At 40.3% G+C, this 20460-nt stretch overlaps 1 protein-coding gene across 1 annotated transcript in view; it reads right to left on the bottom strand.

Moving 5' to 3' along the window:
- Positions 1-801: 801 nt before the first annotated feature.
- The window catches only part of wdr70 (WD repeat domain 70), a 42666-nt gene continuing 23007 nt past the window's right edge, over positions 802-20460 (bottom strand). The window contains exons 11-18 of the mRNA XM_004538082.4: positions 17422-17521; positions 16880-16964; positions 16634-16772; positions 9053-9153; positions 8778-8857; positions 5457-5573; positions 3090-3252; positions 802-1528 (exon numbers count right to left, since the gene is read on the bottom strand). Coding sequence (XP_004538139.1) covers positions 1444-1528; positions 3090-3252; positions 5457-5573; positions 8778-8857; positions 9053-9153; positions 16634-16772; positions 16880-16964; positions 17422-17521 — 870 coding nt within the window. The 3' untranslated portion in view covers positions 802-1443. The remainder of the gene's footprint in view (positions 1529-3089; positions 3253-5456; positions 5574-8777; positions 8858-9052; positions 9154-16633; positions 16773-16879; positions 16965-17421; positions 17522-20460) is intronic.

Below are 20460 nucleotides of genomic sequence, written 5' to 3'. Positions count from 1 at the left end.
TTTAAAAAAAGGTGTAGTATTAGTTTACAGTTTTTGACATTCACTCATTCATTTTATTATCCAATTCAGGGTCTTAGAGGTCGGGGCTTAAGTCTGTCCCAGCTGCCATAGGTTGCGAGGCGGGGCACACCGTGGACAGGTCACGTATTGCGGGGCTCCTGTTTGTCATTATGCAGGCTAATCTTGTTACAAACTAGATACATTTGAGAGCCAGTGCGTTGTAGGCAGGCGATGCATTCCAGAGAGATGCACAGTACACAGAACACAAACGTGGCTTTCATTAACTCTGTATGTTGTGGTTTTTCTCTGTCAGTTGAAGGATTTTAGACACTACCCAGGTCAATCAAAGGATTGCTAAAGAAAAGAAAAAGGTATGAATGCACAGGGAAACAGGACCTCTGTGAAAAACAATGAAATTAAGGAATCCGACTGTGGAAGTTCATCATTCAGGTTGAGAACAGCTGTTTGAGAAAGACTCAGCTCAGCGCTGGAAATGAAATGTGTACGTGGGATGCATACCGAGTAAACTTCCATATACTGCGTTTAACATGTGGTTGGATACTGCTGAAATTTACCTTTTCAACATAACGATGGTTTACATAATAAACATTGCTGTACTTGCAATTATGTTATTTGTAAGAAACAAGGCAAAACATGTTTGGGGTTTTTTTGATTTTAAAGCATAAGACTGTGTGCTGTGTATTTTACATCCACAGCCGCACAGAAAAGGTATCTGGCAAAGATCTCCCTTTAATCAGCTCTTAAAACCATTTCACTTTGGATAAAATATACAATTTGACATTTGGATGCAAGTCTTTTATTAAGGCGTTAGGTGGGTGTAAAAAAAAAATTTAATTAAAATAAACAGATGATTTGATAAAGTTTTGTCGCAACCCACCAAAAAAGTACATCTGTAGAAACATTAAAGCCTTTAAAACGTCTCAAAGTAAATTTGGATGGATTTTTTTTTTGTACTTCTTAGTAATTTACTTTGTACAAAGTGGCAAACTGTTCTTCGTAATGACAAACAGCTCTAGACCGCAAAATCTGGAGCCGATTTACGAGGCATTAGCAAACGCTGGAGATGTGGGGTGAGAGGACAATGGGAGCGATGAAAATAAAGTACATACAATCTAAACAGACGTAAAAAGCCAAGTTTTTCCACTGTTTATGAAGTTTATGAATTGCAGTGAGAGGACCATAAGCCTAAAGAAAATGATATTTATGATAAAATCCTTTCTGATTTATGGGTTTCCCCTTAACACAGAAGAGTGCACATATATACACATAAAGGCTTCACAGCGTTGTCAGGGGGACAGATACTGTACAATTTAGGAACATAATTGATGCTCCTTTGCTGAGTACTCAACAATAATTCTGTCTTGCGACTAATTGCCCACCGTGTCAGCTGTCCTGTATAAAATGAACTGACACTGAAGTCTCTCAGATTTTGCGTTTCTTCCATTCTGGCTCCTGGTCGGGCTCCTCATCCTCTGATTCCTCTGCAAACACGGGCTCTGGCTGGGTCCTAAAGGGATTAACAAAGAGGAATGATTTACCTGCTTCTTTAAAAGTCTTCAGAGCAAAACAATGAAACGTACGAACAAAGAAAATCAGCAGAGCAAATGAGAAGTAATGGAGAAAGTTACATTTCTAGTGCACTGGAGTAAAGTTTTATTCTATATAGAATAAACATGGCTTACTGAAATTTAGGCCGTAAACTGAAACTTTCCAGATTAAAAATTTTTCAACACCAAAACATTAAACTAACCTGAAATGTTTTGAATGACTTGAATGAGTCTATTTAGCAACTGTCACTCCTGTGATCTGTTGGCCAGAGTCTCTGCAAGTTTATGATTATGATAAATGACTAACTGATCGTGTCAGCGCACGTGAGTTAAAAATAAAAAATAAAAAAAACAAAAAAACCCTCCTGTGACGACTTTGGCTCGTTGAGTACCTGGAACGTCAGCCTTTGTGACTTTTTAGTAAAATTTCTTCGGTGTTCTAAGAAATGAAGGTAAAGTCGTGCAAAAAATGTCCAAAAAACTGAAACATTCATGCACAAAATGTACAACTATCTTCGCAGACCGCCATAAAAAAAGGCACTGGCATGTCGTTGTGCTACCCTAAGACAAGTTTATCACGGCCAACACGGCAGCTTTATTAAGTAGCATCCAAACTACGCAGGTGTGTGAAGATAAATACACACAGTTGGAGGGTTTTTGCAGTTTACCTCAGAGAATAATCTAAAATTCTTAGACCAAAGAACACTCTGACAAGAATGAAAATAAAAGTTTATTTGAAGGTGATCATCAGATTTAAAAAATACACACGAATGTCTGGTGATGTTGGGACCAGGTAGATTTTCTCCTAAAACAAACATCAGATTTATGAGACATAATTCCATTAAATGCTGTCAGATTTCTGATTATTCCCATTTTGTTTTAAACAGTGTGCTTTAAGTTACACTGAGCTATGGTGTGTGCATACTATTGAGTCATTTTTTTCTTTGTTGTTGTGTATTTTAATGCAAAAGCTCTTCACTCTGAGTGCTTGTTTTTGCACCTTTCAAATAAACATGCATAATTGCAACAAAAAATCTATAGCTGCTTGCAACACCTCTAAGCATTAACTGAATGTTTAAACCCCCAGAGAGCTGTAACGGTGAAAAGTAGCCCACTGTGTGAGCAGCCAGGCTAACGTACTTCATCTGATTTACCTACTACACTGTGTATCACAAGGATACTAAATTTAACTCGAGCTTGTTTGCCTGCAGTCTGAAAGACAGACTGTTTGATTTGGCTCAGATTTGTTCCACGCTTACATAGCTGTCGGATCCTGATAGTGATCTAAAACTGTCTGTTGCTCTCTGCTCTGCAGTTTCGAGTGCGTGAAACAGTACAGCTTTTTAAACATTTATGTGTCACACCGGTAAGAAGAAACCTACCTATGTGACACCTCGCAGTACTAAAAAGCAGACACACTCATCTTACACTGTCTGATAATGAGAGAGGGTGGGTGGGTGAGCAGGACGGGAACCATCACATGGACACAGTGTGTGAATTATTCATGCATTTTTCTCTTACTCTGTGTATGCTGGAGCAATCCAATAAGGGTTCTCTGATGCTTCCTTGGCATGACGCAGGATGGCCTCTCGCGGGTTACTGTCGTCCGTTTTATCTAATGCGATGTTCTTCACAATGAATGACGACAACGTGCCACCGTGAGCTGCGACTCTGCCTCCTCGGCCTGTCAGTGCACACATTTAGTGGATTAGATCCAGCTGAGACTCATGAACATACAAAACTACATGTAAATTACTGAAACTGTGCATCTTCTAAGAGTTCAGCGAATCCTAAACATCAGTAAAGTGTTACTTTGAATAGTTGGCAGTAAATCAGCATGTCTGTGCAAACACAGCAATCCACCTCAACCAAAGCGTTCACAAAGAGGTTGCTGCCAATCGTTCCTGGATGGTTGCGGAGCGGTCTCTAGGCCCGTGTTACTGGGGCCTCATTCACTTAACCCCACCTTAATAGACAGGAACATGAGCTGATCATCATAATGGGCAAACAGCAGATGTAAGGCTATGATGAGTGTCCTTTTCTCACCAGTGGATATTAGACCTCTTAACTAGCTAATGAGCTGAAGTTCTGAAAACCGGGATTTTACATTTTTGAAACTTTGGCGACTTCACACGGCGTCACAGGAAAATCCCAGACGTGTGAGATTTATTTACTCATATTGATGTACTACATATTAATCTATAGTACAAAATGAGATGTTGGAAAGTGATGAAATTTGTGGGTTAGGTAATTAATTTTTTGGCATCAGTGGGAAAAAACGCGTAACCTTTCTCGATACTTAAATTCATGTGATCTGGGAGGAAAGCAGACTTCCAAACCTCCACTTAGCTTTGTTTTCAGGTTTAAGAAAATCTAGTTTGTGACATGAGGCTTTAAGAGAGAGGATGTTCCAGATGGCTGTTTAAAAATATAGATGTGACTCTCTTACTACTTTAAAACATAATGGGAACATTACGCTTTCTTCAATTATCGGGTTGTCACATATTTAATTTTTAGTCCCTCCACAAAGCAGCGCATACAAGCTCGGCTCTTTGCTGCAGCATCCGTATGCAGTTGGCTGGATTTGACTGCACTTAATGGAACTTTTGGGGGGGGAAACTTCCTGCTTTCCAGAGAGGACAACTTAAAGGATCAAGGATATGATACACACACATGCACGCATACTTAAAACATGTAGGGATTTCCTGCTGAAGCTGGGCCATAGGTTTGTTTGGGGATTGAGAGGCACCTCTTTCCATTGCTTGTAAGCATCCGGCCAACCACCAAACGTTACCTTGCAGTCATCCAAAGTCATTTTTCACAAAAAACAAACAATATAAAGTTCGTCTGTAATCTAAAAACCCAGGACCTGCTATCAAACATCCCACCTTTTCATGAAGTGGATCTTCTTTTTTCATTCGCAGACTGTTCAGTTTAGACTTGTGTCTTTTTCTCAACCTCATTGACACTTTTATTTGTTTCATTTATTTTACACACACACACACACACACACACACACACACACACACACACACACACACACACACACACACACACACACACACACACACGCATATATATATATATTTTTTAAATTTTTAATTTTTTTTCTTTCTATTTGTTATCTTTAAGCAAAGTTTGTGTTTACTATTTATAAGCCTCTATAAGAGTTAAACGACTCATACACTATTTGGTATATATTGAAAAACAATTATTTCCTTGAATCCAAAACATTTGATTGGCCTCATGTGCAGCTTAAGGTAGACCTGTTGTGATTGGCCTAAACTTCCAAATGGCTTAAACATGTCTTTTGAACCTAAAAAAAAAATCCCCACTGTGGAACCATTATATTGTTGCAAAGACATTGTGCTGAGGGATTAAGTGAAAAAACAGTGGTAGTGAAGAGACGGTGAGCCAGCTGGATACTGTGATACAGGAAACACTGTCTGGCCCTTTGCCATATTGAAACACAGCTCACAACGGTACCTATTATTATTTTTAGGTGTAGTATTTTGTAGAAGTGTGTTAAAAGGCGTCTTTAAAAAATATGAGGCAAGAGTAAATCTCTGAGAGACTGTTACAGCTCGACATCAGCTGGATTGCATAATACCAAGCAACAATACCAACAATTACGGGTTTGCACATCTGCCTTGCACCAAATCTTGTAGGTGTCCAGTTATGAACATGACTCACATCCAAAACAAAAACAGCTGCTGAATTGCAGCCAAACCTGATTAATCTAATCTTGTTTAACATCACTTTTCATATCACCTTTGGTCCTTTCGTTTTCTTCTTGTTCACTTAACTTTTTGGTTTTTGCATTACTAATTTTAAAAACAGGCAACAACAACAAAAAAGAAAAAAAAGAAGAAGAAAAGAGCATGTTACCTGGTCCAGACACCGGAGGCTCGGGTTTGTGGGATTTCTTTGGATCAAGTCTGTCCTTCTCCAGCTGTTTGCGTGTACTGCGCTGTCGGGCCTCTCTGAACATGGGTAAGGCATGAGCTGGAGACGCACAGAGTAAACAAGGACAATCAGTTGCTTAGGTAACTAAGACCAACACAACACTGCCACACAAATAAGTAGTCAAGGCACCGAGGAAATTGTCCTTAAAAAGTACAGACAGAAATAGAAACAGAAAGAAAATGAACACATTTCATGATTTCACCTACTGCACTGTTGGCATTAGATACACAGCGTACATGCAAAAACAGGCACTTGTACACAAATTATTTCCTTAGATCTAAAATCTACTTTATCGCCAAACCAGCATATCAGCTGTTCTCTGAGCCAGGATGCATCACGTTCCTCAAAAATAATGTTGAATATACAGGTTTTTCATGTCGCCTATATTAACTGATAAAACAATCACCAGAGTTTGTCAAATATCTTCACAGATATGGAGAACACAGTGTGCAAATATGTCACTAGCTGCATTTAAATACATTTTTGGATAGATTTGTGGGGATTTATGGTGAACAAATAGACTTAGAAGGACACCAGGTGCACAGATGGTGACCACATGTTCAACTTTACTGACTTACACGCTTGATTTTTGAGCTAAATACAAATGTCTGACATCATTAGTCATGTACAAGTCCATATAGAGGCTTCACAAATCTCAAGCAACGAGCTAGATGACTGCATTGTGCAACAAAACAACCTCCTATTCCAAAAAGTACTCAGGCTATAATTGTTTATTTTATTTGGTTTGGTGCGCTTCCTTCTGAAATTGAACATTATCTACAAGGACGACCCTCAAGAATTTTGACCACTTATATTTCATAAACAAGGCCCCAGGTGACCCCCAGCAGCGTCCCACCTATTGTGTTCTTCTTCTGCTGTAATGCACACCAGCATATTCAATACAAGTTTCAATTCAGACAATCACTCTACTGCTTTTCACACCTTTGTGCACACCATCACAACAAGGGCCTCCAGTACTTAAACTCATGAGTGCATGAGTGAACTGGTGCCCTGAAAAGTGTGTGGTGTGTGTGTGTGTGTGTGTGTCTGTGTGTGTGTGTGAACAAGCCAGTTTGTGTTAGAAAGTGTGTATGCTGCTCTTATCCTCAGGGGTTACAAGGTGACACTCTAGTAAAGAGTTAGATAAAGTGATTTTCCATTCAGGCGTCCCATCAGTGTTAATTCTTCTGCGCCATGCTACATTAAGCAAAAAGGTTACTGTTAACAGATTCCCTCGCTTTTCTCAATGGGCCATCACTTGCTTCCTGTGCCTTCTAATTTTCCAATGCCAGGGCATCAAGTGCGTCACTCACCACTTTTGGCAGTCAAATGCCTGTCTACTTCACACCCTGTTGGCATGGCAATGAAATCACATGATGCATTTGAAAAGGTAGCCCAAACAATAAATGGCATTTGAATGGGGTCCTAGAAGCCAATCAGCGACGCCGAGTCGGCAGCTGTCACAGTCCTCTAGGTCTATGACTTCAGTCTGGGGCCACAGGAGTGAGAGGCACGCACCCAACAGATGACAACCTCGTGTGTTGGTGATATGACAGCATGACAGGTAGTGTTTGTGTGTGTGGTTAGACCAGCAGCGGATCACGCCAGCGGGGGTGGGAGAGGAGGTTGTCCCTAGCGTGATCCTGCATAACCGAAGACCACATGGCCATCGCGTGGCACAGTGCCCCTCCGGCTTTATATTCAATACTCCACACCCAACTCCATCTGCTAATGAACACCCTGAACACTCACTAATTCCTCACAAAGCCTCCACCCGTCATGAGATAAAGCGTGTCTGAATATTTGTGTATGCGTGTGTGTCTGAGAGGGAGACAGAAAGAGAAGCCAGAGCGGATGTAAACCAGGACTGGCATTTTAGTTCTCTCTGTCTGAAAAGAAACATGCTCTGCTTGTCACGTCACATTTCGAAGATGGTTGGCATTGTTTTGGTAATACTTCTTTTGTCCTGTTTAAATCCCACTACCTTACTGTATGAAGCAGATTAGCAGATCGTCTGTGACTTGAGGGTGACATGATAAAAGCGGTATAAACTCACTGGCCACTTCGCTACTTACATCTCCTCAACTGCTCATTAATGCAAATATCCAATCAGCTGAGTATTTCAGAAACTACTGATCTACTATATTTTTTCACACTACGATTTCTAGGGTTTACAGATAATGGTCTGAAAAAAAGAAAAAAAAATTGAGTGAGCTCCAGTTCTCTGGGTGAAAATGCTTTGTTGATGTCAGAGGTGGAAGAGACTGATCAGACCACTTCAAGCTGATAGGAAGGAAACAATAACCCCAATAAGCACTTCTTACAACCAAGGTATACAGAAGAGCATCCCTGAACACACAATCGAGCCTTGAAGCAGTACAAGACCACAGTGTGAGCTCTGCCAGCTAGGAAACCGAGGCCACAATGCACAAAGGCTCATCACAATTAGACAACAGAGTATTGGAGAAATGTTGCTGGTCTGATGAGTCTTAATTTATGCTCTTAAATTCAGATAGCCGACTTAGAATTTGATTTAACCAACAAGAAAGCATGGATCCATCCTGCCAGGTATCAAAGGCTCAGGCTGGTGGTGGTACAATGGTAAGGGGGATATTACCTTGGAAAAGTTTAGGTCCCTTAGTCACGATTGTGCATCGTTTAAATGCAACACCCTACCTCAGTATTTTTGCTGACTATGTCGATCCTTTTATGACCACAGTGTACCCATCATCTGCTGGCTGCTTCCAGCCAGATAACACGGTGTGTCACAAACCTCAAATCAGCTCAGATTGTTTCTTGAACATGTGAGTTCACTGCACTCAAATGGCCTCCACAGTCTTCATATCTCAATTCAACAGAGCACCTTTAGAATGTGATGCAACGGGAGATTCACATCGTCCACGTGCAGCCGATAAATCTGCAGCCACTGTGTGATGCTGCCATGCCAATATGGACCAACATCTCTGAGAAATGCTTCCAACACCTTGTTGAATATATGTCACGAAGAATTCAACTCAGTACCCACCCAGTACTTAATAAAGTGGCCGATGAACATTTATGATTTGCATTAAAAAGGTGAGTAGACAAGCCCATCCAAGGTGCACCCTGGATGGGATAGACTCCAGCCCAACTATGACCCAGAATTGGACAAGCAGAAGCACATGGATGGATGGTGAAAATTAATAACACACACATTATTATTTGGAAAATCTGTTTTCTACACTTGTGTGTGGAGAAACTTACGTGTGATGATGTAGTCTTGTGTAAGAGCCTCTGCATGTTTCTCTTTGCGCTTACTCTTCACTACGCACAGCTTAGCCCCCCTGGAAAGAGTTATACATGGTGCTATTTAAAAATATTTCATAGAATACGTTTATGATCCTGTGCGCTCCAGATTTATGGTTAGAAATATCAGAATTACTTGTTATTTAAATAAGTCTCATCTGAGAATTTCACAACATACTTCAGATAAGGCAAAAGTGAGAGATTTATCTGTAAAAGGTCTAAACCGAACATACCTGTGACTTTTAACGGGGTCATAATACACCTTAACCAGCCCATTTCCAGTTCCCACCATTATCTGGTTAAGTTTGGGGTGCCACAGGCAGCGGACAACACTCTGAAATACAAGCAAAAAGAGACAAAAACAAAATAAGTCACTTAAGCACTTTTCTACAGTTACCCAAGGCTGTATGTGTGAGGAGGTTATACTTTCAAACAGAGGTCTGCATCAGTTTAGGTGCCAGATTTACAGGCAGATTTTTGCTCCTCAGCCAACAAAGGTAACAATCCTATTTTATTGTCCTGAGTATTGTGAGTGTGTGCGACCCAGGTTGGTTGTGATGCAGAGGGGATCAGTCCCAGCGTGCTCTGCTGCTCTAGTTGACTATATTTGGTTGTTGGGATGAGGCCTGGATCCCTCAGTCTGTGTGTGACAGATGGCCCAGTGCCAATACGCAAATGTGACCACATTTATCCAGAGGTTTGGTTGTGTGTGTGTGTCTGAGAGAGAGAAAGAAAAATACAGACAAAACAGGGGCAGAGTAAGAAATGTAGTCATAATGACGAAGACTCTGTTCATTCTGTGATATGCAAGTTACAGCAGAGAACTCGAAACCCCCTGCAGTTGTCTCTGCTTTCTTTGCACACGTTATTAGATCATCACAGCCTTCAGTGGTTAATTCTGGGCTATTGTTAACACACACTTTATCTGTGGATAAGCTTGTGGTCTGTATGTCCTGTAGTTGTACAGACATTTGGTACGTCTTTATATGGAACAGAGAAGGCAATCTGATGGGGTCTGGGACAGAAGCGTTGGATGGGGGTAGGTAGGACTATGACTGGGATGTCCTGGGATTCTGTGAGAGTGAAAGCTGCTTAACGCCCAGCTGTTCAGCTTCCCACCAGGATACCAGAGGACGGCGTCTCAATAGCACACATGTGATCATCCATACACAAGCACGTACATGCACACAAAAGAACAGACAGGGGAGGACTTGTACATAAATGTACATAGAGGAAAACACGCCTAGCTCTTTGATATGAAAACTATAAAGAGTCTACAAGTGTTCTATAAACCAAGATATTCTTTCACAGCATGAAAGAATAAAATTGCTTTACGCTGACCCATTTTCCAAACACACAATTAAGACTATCTATGCTTTCGGTAAATTAAAATCACACAACCAGGCTTCGTTTTACTCACGCCTCATACATATTTGCACCATCAAGCCAGTAGCTCAGTGGTGTGTCACTCATGAGACAGACGAGGGTTAATCTGCTCAACCAGATGAGCCAGCTGTAATTAATTGGAGGATCTAGAAAAATGCTAGAAACAGAACGTGCCGAACACACGCCTCGCATACTCTTTTCTTACAATGGGACATGCATAATTTGAGTTAATAATTCCAATACAAATGCATGTGCAATACATACACCGGCTCATTCACCTAGTCTCACACACACTCATCCAGCACTGAAACTATTTGGTCTGGGATAGATGCGTGTCCCAACACATACCAGCGTGCATGAATTATAATTTCACAAACTGTGGATTTGTTTCAGTTTAAATGTGTAATTAATTGGCCTATCAAAGTTGCTAAAGCAACAAAAGACAGTCATGCAGAGAAATGCAGACATTCACTTCACAGGTCCTGTCAAAGCACGCACTCAGAAAAGCCAATGCAACAGGATGAGTGACAAAGAGGCCAGAACAGCTACCTAGTCAAGTTAAAAAAACAACAACAACCAAGCAAAATTTGCTTTTTGATACCTCTGAAAATAACTGTGTTAACAGTGGAGCAAATCTAACATAAAAACCTGAGCAGCCTAAAACGACCTAGGTCAGCGGAGCCAATCCCAGCTGCACCCACCGAAAAACCCACAGCCAAGCACAGCTCAGTCCAGTCCAGACTGCTTTCCAGATATTCAGAGAAGCATGTTTATACTCCAGGAACCCCTGTTTACACTTCAAGTCCACAAAATTACATCACATTATGAGAGAGGAAACTTTAATCAGTCAGTTCTTCAGTAACATGCTTCTACGTTCCATCAGATTAAAATAACGAAGACTGACTATGGATAAACATAACAACAGCCACTTGGCCAATATATATGCCGATTATGAAATAAGGCACTAATGAGACATAACAGTCAGTTGTAGTTCTTGTTTGGCTGCTGGTGAGTGGATCCAAATGTGCACTGCTTCTGAAAGACTGAGTTATAATGGTTAAATGAACGCAGCAGAAGGAAAAAAGAGAGAAGAATGCTAGTTTAAGCAACTCCGCTACACAGTAAGAGGGCTACGCTCCAAGAAGTCTACAAATAGCACAAACTACCTGACTGGAACTCTGTGCTGACTTCCAAGGTACGCTTGGTAAGAGAAAACACAGGACACAGGTAAGTGTCAAAAGTCCCCTTTAAAGGTATGGTAAAGAGAACCGCTGACTTTCAGTGAGCTGTAAAAGAAGAACAGCTCACTTCAGAGGTTTTGTTTTTGTAGCTAAAGGAAAGAAGAAAATTAAATGTTGGTATCTGCACTTTAAACACTGTACAGTTATTCAGCGCTGGAGGTTTGGAGATGCATTTATGCATCTTACTTTAAAAGGTGCTCGATTTCCAGAAATGAAGCACTGATCAAGCAGAATTCAAAGCACCATTTAATGTCTAATTCTTGCTATATTAGACTTTGCAACAAAATTTAAAGTTTCTACCAAAATCTCTAATTTTTTCCAATCTTTACCCAAATATGCTAGACCATTCCTCACATTATCTTTTAGGAGCTCAGTCATTTAGAAGAGGTGTAAGGCAGAGCAGCCAATACTCCACACTGAATAAAGCCAGGAGAGATTGGTTTGGGCATCTGTGAATGTTCTGGGTATGCTGAAGAGATTTCATCTTTCTGCTAGCTTGGAAACACCTCAATGTCACCATTAAGTTGCTAGAGTCTCCCCAGCCACGTTGCCTAGGGAGACTGAGGTCTATATTATCTATGCTTATGGCTCACTCACACTAAAGCAGAGATAAGACAGCAACCTTCTTTAGACTAGAGGGCAAAAAAAAATCTGTGTTTGCCCAGAGTTTGATGTTGCAGCATCTTCAGTCTTTGGGTGACCACTTTGGACTGCAAGGTGAATGCACAGGGCACCTGATAGGAGGCAACCTGTCTCCAAGCAAATGCAGTCCAACTTGGACTGACGGCACTCACTTTCAGACAAACTGGTGAAGATCTGCATAACTTGTAAACACAGAGTGCCAGAACATTGCAGCCTTGGGTAGTCTGCGTTGATGAGCTCAACAACTCTGTGATGAGTCTCTTTCCAATAAGGGACTAAAATCAACTGGTTGTATTCTGGTCATATTCCTATATAAAAACGTTACCGGGTGCCTATGTCATTCTGCAATTAAACTGCAAGTACATTACCATTTATTGAGGAGTTTCTGAATTTACAATTGTACTCTCTGAGGTTCTGGCTGGACTTTGAATGCAAATAGCCAGTGTAGATTTCAGTTTAATGTGAATGTAGACGACAGAGTTGCAGCAGACATATTTGCGATTTTCACGAAGTTGTCACAGACAGCACACAGATACAATAATTTTGGCTGTGCCACAGTGACCAAGCACTGCTTTTACTAGTAGAATGGCAGCATTAGACTGTTGCGTCCAGCTAAGTTGCAGGAAATAGATGGATGGAAGCACAACCAATCATCATCATTGTGTTTACAATCTCAGGTATCATTGGAAAGTGGACTACTGGCCTTGAGGTCTGCACTTTGCCATTGTGATTCTGCTTGTGGAGTATCAATAATATATGGCCAATACCGCGTGAATAACGTGAATTAAATTTGTGATTTATGGTGCACATATGTAGTTGGGATCAAATGTGCATATATAGATAAAATGACAATCGGCACACAGAAGTATGCACACACACACAGATTTACAGAAAGTGCATAAGTGCTGCAGGGTTCAGCCTCCATTTGAAATGCAGCCAAAGCTTGATGCTTTTTTAGTAAACAGGATCTCACCTGGTTTCTGACCCATCTGATGGACTAAGATAAGCTTAAGCGTGTCTGAAATATTTACCAAACAAGCCTGAAACAGCCTCTGCTCCTGAGCGCACCCCAGAATCCAGGTCTGAGGTTATGTAGACTGTTTAGTTAGAAATGATTGGTGGCCCTTCCTTTCACTCGCCTGCTTGGTACGCCACTTTATAAAGACTGCACTTAAATTCTGGAGCCATCCGAGAGCTGACGGCTGATGTAAACATAGTAAATAGCACATTCATCAGGTTCACCGAGTGCATGCTGGAGATAACTGATCTGCTGCACAAAACTAAATTCACACATCAAAATTACTTTAGAAAATCGAATTAACGTACTGATACGAGCAGGTGTGGGTGACCGATTTATACTTGAACTGCTGTGTTGTTGGTCAGCAGGTGGGGTGAAGAAGTTTATCAACTCAACACAGGAAAAAAATGGTCTAAGCTAGACAGTCTATAAATCATTCCTCCTGCAACCAACCACGCTTTTAAATCATGTTTTAGAAGAAGTTCTGATTCTTAAACACAAACATTTCTTTGTTTCTTACTTTATTTCTGTGTCCCTGTGGGCCAACAAACTGAGAGGTTTTAGGACATATAAAAGCAAATAAATCAGATTGAGACAGAATCCATATCAGGATTAAGTTCCTTTTGGAGGGAAAAGACATCAGTCAAAGTAGTCAGACCCAAAGAAGACAACAGGATTGCTGGTTTTTGTTCATTTAAGGTTTTTGTCTGTGTGGTAGAAATTTAACTCACATTTGTGGAGACAGTGACAGACTTTTTTCAATGATAAGCACCCACGAGCCCGTGCCGTGACTTCTGTTAAAAAGCCATGCCATGTTTCTAATGTGACATCCATTGAAATCTACTCAAACCATCCCACAGAAAAATTCTTTACTTGTAAAAACAGAGCCCCTTTTAACTGAATGCTGTTTTGCTGTTCTAGCATTAAACAACTTTCATTCTTATTTTGCTTTATTTAAGACTTTTTTGAAACATGCAGCTGGTATAAAAATAAAAAGTGTAATAAAATTAGGCAACTATTTGATATGTTGCCATTATCTGGTTTAAAAATAGGGCTTTGGTGGATTGTATCATTGCATTCTGTTTTCATTTACATTTCACAGTGTGTCCAAACTATTTTGCAAATGGGGTTGTAAATTTTGGGAATTTAGTACAATTAACACAAATAAAAGCACTGCCAAGACGACTTGCAGCCTGCATCATTCCTTAATCTAAAATCTTTTTTTCTGCCGCATTAGGCTGGATTTTGTGGGAAATCTACTGGATTTCTGTACGGCTCACAGTGTCAAAAGACAGGAAGAGGTATTTTGCCATCCTTTAAGTGAAACTGAGCTGACAGTTCCAGAGGTTCTTCGAATGGCAGATGGTGGAGCAAGTGAAAGGCCAATGGAAAAATCACTTCCAAATGTTTACCCTCTTCAGTAAAGGGAAAGAGAAGACAAACGTCCACAGAGTGATGCAAAGGAGGAGGAGGCTGTTAAGTTCTGCACAGACTCTTTGACCCAAAGAATCTGAGGTCTTTTGTTTTAATGCTACCTATAGTTAAAGTGAGAGCAAATGTTATAACCACAAGTGTGTAAGTGTTTGTGAGGCTTTTCAAATACTTAAATAAAAGACAACTTTAACTGCTTTGTCTAAATGACTGAGAACTACACATAAAATATGTGGATTATGGTGTTTGCAGATTAATAATGCCACCGTTTCTGAATGACAGCATTATCATTACACTCAGAGGTCAAGTGTACGCGTCAGTGTTTAGTCCTGTCAGGTTTGTGGAGTGTCGTCTTCTAACTGTCACCAATCAAAAGCCCTAGCTATTTAGAGAGCAGAAGACTTTTAAAAAAGCAAGACCACTCACGCAGAGAAGAAATGTGGCTTTGAATTTCATAAACAATAACGAAAAACTTGGTAGGTATCTTGGTACATACACTTCATGGTATTGGTGTGTCAATCAGTTGACAGTGAGGGGGTACCACGATGTTAAAACAAGCTGTTCTTTTTTGGCAACATTGTAACCAACAGAGAAATCAGAGAATTCATTTTGTGTCGACAGCATGGGCAATATGACAAAAGTTACCAAGTGTATGGACACCTGAAAGCTTAGATTTAAACTCAGTCATTTTATTTAAGACAGCTAAATTGCAATTATAAAACAGGAATGAATAATGTTTAATTTCAGGTTTAATTAAAAAACGGACCATTTTTCCACTCCCGTCAGTTAGTGCAGCTGAGCAGTGGGGTGTGCACTTAGTGTGAATGCTGTGCCAAGTTTTGCAAGATAACAGCAGCTGGCTGGCAGGGTTGGAGGGAGGACACACACACACACACACACACACACACACACACACACACACACACACACACACACACACACACACACACACACACACACACACACACACACACACACACACACACACACACACACACAGTCTTTTCTCTTTCCCCTCTCCTTCTTGTTCATTCAATGGCCTATGTGGAAGGAGCATGCCTCAGCCGAGGAAACTGAGTTAGAAAGCATTAGTTTCAGTCAGGACTCAATGTTATGTCTATAGATAGACACCATTAAATCTCTGAAAAGGGTTTGAAGATTGAGAGAAATAGGCGGAGGAGCAGGAAGCAGCAAAAAAAGTGCTTTCTACTGTCGAAAGCACCTCTTCAAATCATTTCAGCACCTATGGCTGGTTGCCCACACCAAATGGATTTCTGAGAAAGCGGGATTAGTGTAAAAGTACAGAGCATGCTCATGTGTCTGACAGAGTACTCTGTATGTGGGAATGGGACGTGTGGATTGTGTTTTTAGATAATTAAATTTCAAATATAACTCAAAGGCAGTGCGCATAAAAGTGTCAATAGCTGTCCTGCCAATAGGTTTGTGGGAATATTGCAGTAAGGAAAGGTCACATTGCCCCACTTTTACCTTTAACTTGCCTTTATTCTCCTTCAAAACTCAGCTCATAGAGCTCTGATTTTTTTTCTTACCTCAATGATGCTATATTATACTTTGTTTACAGTTGAATTCTGCTCACACACAGTGATTTACAGAGGAAAATGTCTAGTCACTGCCAGACAACTGTGCTACTTATTAGATAGAGAAAAAGAAAAAACCAAACCCACATTTCTTTATCTGCAGAAAGTCATTCTTTAGCTCAAATGATAATTTAAGGCAGTTTTGTAGAGTTGTTTATTGAGTTTAGCTCAAATTCTGCAACGCACATTTCAAGCTGAAATCGTAAAAAAGCAGTGGAATGCATTGGGCTAAACAGATCTTTAAATGAGTCCTTAGACTACTGCTGTTGTGTTTTCAAAACATTTTAAATGCTTCAGTTTTGCTTGAGCGCAAACCACTTATGTTGAGAAGGAATGACTGTCATATTGATTTCATTATGTGTCATTGTGTATTCATCATCTTTTCCACTGCTCGTTATGTGTTCAAGGTCACCGTTTTGTTTGTAACTAACATATCACATCAACGAGCTGGAAAACATCTTGTTGCTGTGGTTGTTGGGGATTTGAGGCAGAACTTACTGCGTTGGTGACATCTATTTCGTAGACCCTCTGAAACGAAATGCGGTCAAAGAAAACAAGCTTCCCATTTCCTTCATCTTTCTTCACCGACGTCCCCGTCACCAGAAGCTTGTCATCTGGGCTAAAACAGCAGTCGGTCCTAACAGGGAAAGTTACAGACATGCATTATTGGGTAATAATGCATATGTAAGCACTTACAGCAACAAACAGGCAGATTATAATTAAGATGACAGTTAAGACTCTCACATGGAAAAGTAGTTGGTCAGACCACTAACTCCATTCACTGGCTTCCTGAAGTTGCGTATATCCCACATCTTGAGAGTGTCATCGCCTAGGGGGGGAAAAAAATAACAGTTGGGGACAAAAGGCAAACTGTAAATTGTGAGTCACCACAGACAAAACTTTCCTGAAGGTTATTTACTTTACTATAGTGCAGCGCATCCTCCTTAACATAGAACAAGGCTGTATGAGTTATTTTTCATTTACATTACAGAATAATGTGAAGCGGAGGTCTCCTATGCAGAGTTATTCCAGTTTACCTTTGTGCTAGACATCTCTTCTCCAGATTACATACCAAGCTAAGTCTGCAGGGTGTTGCTGTTAATGATCCATGCTTATTTGTATACTCAGACTGAAAAGCCACTGCTTCCCAACAGTGATCTTTGACCTTAAAACAGACCCTCTTAGCTTGGGTACTGATGACCAGAACTTCAAATTGTGGCTGTTAAGCTTGGCAGATAAGGGTAAGGCTTTTTTAAAAACTTTATTTAATGTTCTGTTTTTTTTACCTCCACGTGAAGCAAGCATCGTGCCATCATAAGAAAAGCTGAGGCACGAGGTGTCCGATCCTGGGGTGTGGGCTTGCCGACAGTGGAACTTTGTATGAACCTAGAAAGACGGAAAAAGAGAAAGCGACGCATTAGCGACATCACTTTCTACAAGCCATGGTGCAGGTTTATGGTTTCATAATGATGTATATTACAACTGCATGATACAGATCCTATCTAAAGATCCCAGTTCGCTTCTGTTTGTTTTGCAAGTGACACAAATAGAAAGAACTGGACAAAAATGTTAAACATGTTAATATTTATCACATAAACATCACAGACAAAGCGACAGCTAGAAAAAAAATGCGATAAGTCTTGATAAGTAGTTTTTCCATAAACACAACGTTTTTTCGGTCAATATTAATCATCAGTGTTAAAAAGAGTTATTACAACCTCTTGATAAACCACTGCATGGAACTGCCACTGCTCTGCTTCAGTAGCAAGACATTTTAGTCTTGCTGTAGTAACAAAAAGACCTTTTCATTCCCTGTGTTTTCCAAACAACACACGGTTCCCATTTGCACTATGAGCACCAAATTATATATTTAACTATAAAGCCCTCTTAGAGCCTATGAAATACCAACAAGACACCACACTCTCCACTCTTTTCAGCAAGACCACAGACATTTATCTTGGCAAGTTTTTAAGTCCCTGCCTGACAGATGGTATTTTGATTTTTTCCTACCTGAAATGGTATTCTAATACTCTTACTGCACACAGTTTAGTAGCCTGCAACAGGCGAAAGACACACTATCACTGCCAGGGGTCACTCTTTGGTATATTAGCCATCTTTGAATGAGTGGTTTGCCACAATCGGCACCCAGTAACAACAACTAGCAATGCACAATATCAACAATTCCACTTCTCGACAACATGTGCAACAAGCATAGATGACAGTAGCAGCTAGTGGAGTGGACAAGATTATTTTTCATACTCTTCAAAGTGTGGCTATTAAGTATTAATTTAATAATATATGTTCTGTTCAATTTTTAATTATTATTATTTGAGGAAATAATTTGGCACAGAAATTGTGAAATATTAATGGGCTCTGGTGCTGCTGAGTGACTGCTGCTCGTCAAACACATTTCATTGCAATGTTGACCCTGTGCTAACTTGCATATGACAAATAAAACTGAAACTGAACTGAACTGAACTGGTGCCACTAATATATGGATTTTCACAAGGTTCTGTTTCTGAGCCCTTAATTTCTACTTACACGTTGATGCTTTGCCATAATATTTTTTTTTAAATCCTTATCATTTTAAGAAGCTTATGTTCAGTAAGAGAGATCTATGTTCAGTTTGGTTCCAGTATTCCTGGGTGCTCGGGCTAATCAACTGTTTATATCAATCTCAGCTCTGCAGTCATCACTTTGGCCCAATCATTTTCTTGCCTGCCTTCTGCGAGCCAATCAGACTCTGTTACATGTGCTTTAAATGCCATTGCGCTTATGTCATTCTGCCCTTTGTGCATCCCGCCTCAACTCCACCTCATCCTAGTCAGTAAGAGACTGGGATGATCAGCCTGCTTCATCTCTGCCACCGCCAGTGATTACACACTTCCATGAAATGCTCATGACACACAGTTATAGTTTCAAGCTAATGGAAAACAAGGTCTACATATGCACAGCTGATTCCAGTAACTGGTTGGCATAAGACTAAGCATTTAAAATGAAAAAGTTTATTATCATAGTTCTAACTTAAGCGTAATTACCCTCGATTTTACCCATTATCATTAAATACCTCAGTGCTGACTAGCATAATAACTGTTATTCAGTCATAATTTTCCATTGGGTAAGAAGCCGGGTACACCCTGGACAGGTTGTCAATCTGTCACACACAGACAGGCAACCAATCACACCCATGTTCACACCTGCGGTCAGTTTAGACTCATCAATTAACCTAATCCCATGTATGTCTTTGGACTGTGGGAGAAAACCCACAGAGACATAAAGAGATCCACACGGGAAAGTCCACTTCAGACTGGAGTCAAACCCAGGACCTTCTTGCTGTGAGGCAACAGGGATAGCCTCTGCCTCCTGTCATATAATTTTCCAGTTTAAGACAGAAAAATGTCAATCATTTTTATTTGGCAGGAATTTAGAAACTGTACTTTATGCTCAAATGTGAAGATTTCTTTTGTCCCGTGTGAATGTAAACTGAATACTTTTTTTGGGTTTGATTTTTGTTTTTACTGAATCAGCATATTAGTTGACTTTTGAAAATAACTGTTATTTTGCTAAATGGGTATGTGCAATTCTAAAACAGAGCTGGTACAGTTGCATCCCAACAGGCTACAGGGCAAAAGCAGCTGCAATGAAAACATAGGGGTAAATTGCACATCGCAAATTACAACCTTGAGGCAGCGTTTTCACTAAATTGTGAGTAAAGTTCTGCCCTTGTGAACATTTCCTTGGGATGTTGCTATATACAGAATGAGAACGTGATCCTACTCATCTTGGCTGTGATGACTAGCATGTATCAGTGAAAGCTAAGAAGGCTAAATGGCATTTCATTCAAGGTCATGGTATAGAGGTGAGAAAAGACAGAGTGAATGGACTTATCTTTGTAGTCTGCAGGGTAAAGACAGATAATAAGATTTAAACGATTATTCCTGACGATTCCCAGCCAATTCAAACGTCTACCCTGTATAAATAGTGGTTCCCAACACGCCTGTACCATTTCTTGCACTTCCTGAGTGCAAAAAGAGCAAGAGATTAACAGAATTGTAGATTTTCGTCTAGAGATGTTTTTTTTCCCATTGCTGATTCATCTAATAATTTTCCAAATCAATCAACTAGGCAATCCAAGAGCTCATGGGGATATCCAGAATGCTTGCCCCTAGTAACCATCCCTTCTCTCTGCTTCCTCCCGTTTACTTCCCAGCGCCTTTTACCTGAGAACAGTCAGATTTCAAAGATCGATCATTAATAGGCGCTGATGAAGCAACAGTCTGGGAAGTAGGCTTGCTAACACTCAAACAAACATAACCTTGGTTTAT

The sequence above is a fragment of the Maylandia zebra genome, linkage group LG7, assembly GCF_041146795.1.
Source record: "Maylandia zebra isolate NMK-2024a linkage group LG7, Mzebra_GT3a, whole genome shotgun sequence".
Lineage (NCBI taxonomy): Eukaryota > Metazoa > Chordata > Actinopteri > Cichliformes > Cichlidae > Maylandia > Maylandia zebra.
Note: the sequence above shows the minus strand (reverse complement) of the source record. Positions and strands in the feature narration are given on the sequence as shown.